At 45.5% G+C, this 6,469-nt stretch overlaps 1 protein-coding gene across 1 annotated transcript; it reads right to left on the bottom strand.

Annotated features, from left to right (window-relative positions):
- Positions 1 to 584: 584 nt before the first annotated feature.
- LOC119325306 lies at positions 585 to 5,589 on the bottom strand. Its single transcript, XM_037599054.1, has 10 exons — positions 5,156 to 5,589; positions 4,704 to 5,015; positions 4,424 to 4,567; positions 3,511 to 3,585; positions 3,389 to 3,432; positions 3,251 to 3,292; positions 3,010 to 3,084; positions 1,797 to 1,868; positions 1,136 to 1,275; positions 585 to 867 (listed from the first exon to the last, which is right to left on the bottom strand). The coding sequence occupies exons 1-10, from the start codon at positions 5,509 to 5,511 to the stop codon at positions 802 to 804; spliced, it is 1,326 nt and encodes a 441-aa protein (XP_037454951.1). The 5' UTR covers positions 5,512 to 5,589; the 3' UTR covers positions 585 to 801.
- Positions 5,590 to 6,469: the final 880 nt, after the last annotated feature.

Genomic DNA, 6,469 nt, shown 5'->3' on the forward strand with positions numbered 1-6,469 from the left:
GCTCTCGACGCCTTCCATCGAAACACCACTGTACTAGCACCTCTCAAAGTTTTTGTGACCAACCAAAGTATAAAGAAATGCAGGGGAAATTGAGTATTTTTTTAGAATAAGATATGAAAGTTGGTCCACTAGAAGGTGTATTTCTTAAGCAGGCAACATAAATAGAATAAGATATGAGTTCCTTTTTACTCTAATCTGCAAGTAGCTTTTAGGTTTTGGGTATGAAGCTAAAGAAACAGAGTGCCCCCGAATGACTCAAGAGCCTATTTGTATTTGTTATGCAGGCAACATAAATAGCAGCAGCAGCAGTACCCGCGTCTCTTGAGCCAGGATGTGCAATGCCTTCAACACTCAGGTAGCCGCTCCATTACAAGGCGGCGACTAAGCTTCATTCAACGCATGCCAGTTCCTTTACTGCATGCAAGCAAACCCACACAACCGCAGGATTTTTGTGGGTCACTGATGAGCTTACCGTTTCTAGGCTCAAGAACAAAATGTATGTTGGAATAGGACTTCTGTCATACGAAATGACGTTGTAGCTAGCAAAATACTAACAAACAAACACATTCACTTAATAACACGAGTACATAGCATAACTATGACCAATTTATAGTGACCGGCATAGAGGGTACTAGTAGTAGGGAGTACTTTGGTAACAGAGTTGCATGATAAAAGAAACATTATGATAAGTTCCAGCAGACTTGCAAGCCTCAAGCTCAAACAGCAGCAGGTAACATGATCAAGATCAACAGCAGCAGAAAGGAGACAGCCAACGCTACAGCAGACGGACCGGCTATCTCTTCATCCTGAAGACACACCACTCAGCTTGGCGCCCAAGTTCACCACAGCACCAGGCCCCGACACAACCTACACCACCACAAGTATGTTAATTAGTAACATCATCCCAGGCAGTACCTTTCATGCTTCAGTTCAGGGTACAACAGCATAACTATCACCAGAGGAAATTAAGCCACATACCCTCATATTATTGCTATTATTTATTAAAAAAACACTAAGGCAGAAAGTATTCAACTACTACTATTGCTATTATTAAATAAAATTAAACCACTGGCAATTCCACTCGATCTACACCACATCAAGGACACCAGTACGTACTAAACCCGTGTTATCTTACCGGTCTTGCAAGAGATGTCCCAGCTAACTGGTGCAGTTTGAATTGATGCAGCAATTGCTCAACAGCTGCCGGATCCCGCTTTGAATTCCTTCTTCTCCCAGCCAAATCCCAACATTCTTCAACCACGTGCTGATTTGTGCCTGCGCGGGGATGGATATTAATCAAGTATTATGGCGTCATAACAGTCAATATTTCAGCCCTGACAAGATCCATGAATTTATTTTCAATACCAATATAGTGTAAGAATCAACACTTGCAAGCATTTATTAATCTTATCGTCCCATCAACTAGATACAGCTGCACAACCCGTTCTCTACATATGAGGATGCACAAGACTTCTCGATCAGACAAAAGAACTACGGGAGGCCATAAAACAAGGAAATGAGCTAACAAATGCAAGATTCATAAAAGGATATCTACCATATTATTTATAGGATGCATTTCCATAGTGGCAAAAAGACAGCAGAAAGGGACATGGTCAGTTATATAAATGAATCAAGGAAACTGTAAGCTGGCAGATACGTAATACTATCAGATAGGTAATGCATACGGACAACTAACGACAGTACATTTGATCCTTCTCTAACAAGTAATAATATCAGGGATCATCTGTCAACTAACAATATCAGAGATCGACCAAGCAGAGGTTCGACTAATTTACCTGCATTTGCCAATGTCCCGGAGGTTTTAACTTCTGTGGAAGTACCAAACATGGGTTGGCCGAATTGAGCACCTGCGACAAGCTTGGCAGTTAGAAACAGCGGCTGCAGTTATGAACTAACATGACAAGTTTGGCAGTTCGAGAAACGGCAGTTACAGTTATAAGCTATCATGCAAAGATAAAGCCACATGATGTGAAGCAACCAACAAATAACAAGAACAGACGAAGGGCATAAGAACAGGACATTTCCACAATAGATCTTCTAAAGACAACTTGCACAAAAGGAGTCCAATGTGCATAGGAACCAAAAGCATAGAAATGTATTACCCGCAGATAGCCTACAAGGCATCCGTGGCATGTAAATACATCCGGTATATTTCTAGTAAGAGCCTTAAGGTTGGATCACGACTTTGATCATGCATTATGTATAAAATTTAAACAGCACTATTTTTCAGACGAAAATTCAACAGGACACCCACATAGTCTGATGGCTAACCTTATTCAATGTTATGTTATTAAAAAATAAAATATAAACTACAACTTTGACCTTCAATTTTGTTGCTATGATTTGTAGCATAGATTTAGCAATATGAAATTTTAACAGCACTGTTTGTCAGAAGAAAATTCAACAGTACACCTGAATGAATTATATGCAAGTTATAAAAAAGAAAAAAATATTGTGCGGATGTGGCCCAATTTTTTTTTAAGATATTACACAGACAGTAAAGAGCCTAATGGCTTGCTTGGAGAGAAGTATTCCTGGGTAAAGTTCTGGTACTCAGTTTAAATTTGGGTAAAGTTTTTATACTCAACTTAAATTTGACTTAAGTACCAAAATTTACCAGGAAATATTATTTTTTAGAATTGAACTAATTCAAAAATTAATGTATTTGCAATTCAATCGAGCTAATTATAAATGTATCTTGTAGGCACTAAGAAAATTCAACAGCACGCCTGCCTAGTCTTGTGGCTAACCTTAATCCATTGGCTATGTAAGTTGTCAGAAAGTATTCCGCAAAAAAAGTTGTCAGAAAGTAAAATATTGTGTGGATATGGCCCAAAAAGACTCAATAAGTAAGCAGCCAGTAAAGAGCCTAACGGCTGTAAAGAACTCATTACCAAAACTTTACCAAGGAATCCCTGAATAGTAAGTTAAGACAGTGGCAAAATGACTAAGCTATTGAATGGGTGAACCGAACATGTGAGGTTTTACCTTCATTCCTACCCAGCTTAAGTGAACAGCTGAAACCATAGGTGTTCAATTGTACGCCAGGTCTTACAGTTTCATCTGAAGGTCACACAAATTCATCAGTTCACATAGATACAAAAATTCGTAGCTGGTGTCTTGAGACAGTAGAACAATATAAGTAGACCAGATGTATTCTATTCTGGATGTGCTTTTGAGCTACCAGGTCCTAATGAATAGAAGAAGATGAAGAGACACTAGTTCTCACCAAGGAGATCCGCCAGCAATTCCTTTGCTTCCTCAAGCGACCCTGCCCATTATTGGAGCACATGGTTAATAACTGTTGCAGATGTGTAGAAATTTAAGACCTATGCTGCTTAATCATATATAAGATTTTTGTAAGTACCAATGCTTGGAACCATAAGTTGCTGGCTGCAAAAAGCAAGGAATCTGCATATGTTCAAATGTCAGCAAAAACAAGTAAAGAGCGAATTGAGGAGAGGGCTAGTAGTGAAGATGTACAGTTACCTCTTCAAGGCCCTGGCGATAGCTTCTGGTCGTCCTTTTTGTTTCTTCTTCACGTAGCGCCTCCGGCTCCATAAACTAGGGGAGATCAAATACAGGACGGAAAAATTAAACTGAGAAGTACTACTACTGAAATTAACAGGGAATCACTTCTACTGAAATTAACAGGGGAATCACTGTACTGGTTATTGTATGCCTTTCTGCCTTTAGATCGATGCACAGCACAGCTAGAAGGAAGAATATTTTCTAGCAAACAGACATTCTACCTCTTTCTATAAGATTTAATGAAAACTGATAAAATCATTTAATATAATTTCTATGCTTAGTGTGTGACTCGTTATTTTTTTCTTTTTAAAAGGAAAAAACTTAGGAGCAGGGGGGAAATCATCCACTGCATAACCATTGATTGATTTCTTCTGAGGGAAAAGATAAATATAAATGACCAAGATTATTTGTCTAGTTCCATGAATGGATCAATCTTCCACCATATCATATTTTGGTGATGTCCAAATATTCTCTTTGCTAACATAGTTTGTTTTTCATGCCAACTCTGGGAAACCCAATCCAATGGTAAACAAAACTGCAACCATTCTTTTGTCTACTCAAAAATTTTACAGCACCAAATCTGATCTAGAGAATCTGGATCTGAGGAAATCTACATTACCCAGAGTCAAAATCAAGAAAATGGATCAAGACAAAGGGGGCATATCTGGCCACAAGGAAATGAAGAAGACACGAATTCATTCAGATCTAGAAAGGCAAATTAAGTGCACAGAATAAATGGGGAGCGATTTGAAATGCTCAGCAAAGTGCACAGAATAAATGGATCTCATAGCCACTTAAAGATGTGTAGTACGAAAGAGGTAGATCATGGACATGGGGCCTGCCCGAGTAGGATCGAGTTTGGATTACGTACCCGGAAGCAATTGGGAGTACATGGTGCAGCTTGTTGCTGGTGGCCGGCAGCGCGATGCAGCCTCGCAGCTCTGGAGTAGAACCAGCCAACCTGGAGACAGCGAGCGATGCCTTGCGCCGCACTGTCTCCCAGTCCATGTTGGCCCTGCGTTCGGTTCGTACTTAAATTTATGAGTCCGCACGAATTAATCTATCTTCTTTTGTAATGGAAATGGCAAGGCAGAGGAATTAATCTAATCTATCTTGGCCGCGCGCGGATACAGAAATTACATGGTACGTACCTGACTTCGTCGACGGCGAGTATGGACAAGGAGATGGAGCGGAGCCTCAGATCGGCGTGGCTGATGTCTCTGCCGTTGTCAAGTTGGAGGTAGTTCCTGGGCACGGACTTATCGACGATGCCGTCGACGGCGTTGGCGAAGCGGTAGTGCATCAGGAGGAATTGACGGAGGACCTGGGCGCGGAAGCTCATGGGACTGGTGGGCGGCGGCAGGTACCTGTCTAGGTATTCCACGGCATCCAACCACTGGCCCCACTGGACGAGGCCGCCCAGGTGCCACAAGCTCATGTGCGCGCGCGTCTTGTTCGTCAACCTGAATTGGATGGAGCCGCGCTAGCATTAGTTCTTGATTTGAATTTTGAACTCCTTTTTTTTTGACGAAAAGGCCGGATCTCTGCTTTTCATTGCGCTTAGAAGGAAGGAATTTTCAAGTTTGAACAGAAGCGTGCGTACTCGTTGTAGGAGTCGCGGAAGCCTTGGTCCCAGAGGAACGCGATGAGGCGCCGGTGACGAAGCCGCGTCACGCGCGGATGCTCCGGCGGGCTGGAAAGCATGCGGTCGGCCTCGCCGACGGAGTCGTCCGCCAGGCGGGAGCGCTTCTTGCCAGAAAGCGTGTGGGCGGCCTCGCCGACGGAGTCGTCCGCGGGGCCGGAGCGCTTCTCGGCCTCGCCGACGGAGTCATCCGCCGGGCGGGAGCGCTTCTTGCCAGAAAGCGTGTGGGCGGCCTCGCCGACGGAGACGCTCATGTGATCCGCCGGGCCGGAGCGCTTCTCGGCGGTCTCGCCGGAGAATACGACGGAGGCATCCATCACTGGTGATTGGGATGGGTATGGAGTGCGCGCGGATTGAACACGCAGAAAGAGCACGCATCTTATATCGAGAGCGGCGGGATACATAGGGCCCACTCTCGCGCGGCGTTTTACGCCCGCCTCGCGCTCGCCCCGCCTCGCGCTCGCGTTTTCTCTCTTGCTTTACTCCTTTTTTCCTCTCTGTTTTTTTTGAGGGGGTTTTCCTCTCTGGTTTAGATGCTGAGATGGGCACCGTTGGTTCTTGGATCGGTTGGGCTAGTCACGGAGAATGGGCTCGGTTTATTTCTCTCAGCATGTGCTAATATTGTTTCGACTTAAGTTTTAAAAAAATTGTTTTGACTTTTTGGTCCAACGGAAGGACGTTGGACCTTAGGCCAACTCCACCGCGCGACCCTATCATGTCCGCCCCCGTTCGTTTGGGGTAAAAGGGACAAACAAGACGGCCCAGCGCGGGGGCGCAAACGGACTTTTGTCCGCTTTGTGTCCGCTTTCGACCCATTCCCGGCCCAAATTTGCGCCGGTTTTGGGGTGAATCAGACAGCGCGCGAACGGGCGAGACGCGCGCGCTTGTCCTCCCCTGGCCCGCCTGTCGGTGGGAGAAATCAACCCCCCGCCCCCACGCCCATTTGGCGCCATTTGCCCCAAACCCTCCCACGTCCCTCCCGCCGCCCCCTCTCTCCCCCGTCCATGGCCGACGCCCCGCCGAGTTCCGGCGGCCTGGTCGTCGACCCGCCTGCAAAGGTGAAGAAGAAGGCGTCAAGGAAGCCGCGGTCGGAGTGCACGCCGGAGGAGATCGCCAAGTTGGACACGGAATCGGCGAAGAGGAGGAAACGGAGAGCGGTCGTCAAGCTCAATGCCGCCGCGGCCAAGTTCGCCGCCCAGCGCGAGGAGCTGGATGCCGCGCGGCGCAAGGCCGCTGCCGACGAGAAGGAGGACCTCGTCAACAAAGCACACGCCA

Source organism: Triticum dicoccoides, chromosome 6B (genome assembly GCF_002162155.2).
Source record: "Triticum dicoccoides isolate Atlit2015 ecotype Zavitan chromosome 6B, WEW_v2.0, whole genome shotgun sequence".
In the NCBI taxonomy this organism is placed as follows: domain Eukaryota; kingdom Viridiplantae; phylum Streptophyta; class Magnoliopsida; order Poales; family Poaceae; genus Triticum; species Triticum dicoccoides.

Coding starts and splice junctions, on each gene's coding strand:
- LOC119325306 (XM_037599054.1), bottom strand. CDS start 5,511: ATGGATGCCTCCGTCGTATTCTCCGGCGAGACCGCCGAGAAGCGCTCC. Junction 4,568..4,703: donor CTCGCCGTCGACGAAGTCAG/GTACGTACCATG, acceptor AACCGAACGCAG/GGCCAACATGGACTGGGAGA. Junction 1,276..1,796: donor CGGGACATTGGCAAATGCAG/GTAAATTAGTCG, acceptor ATCCCCGCGCAG/GCACAAATCAGCACGTGGTT.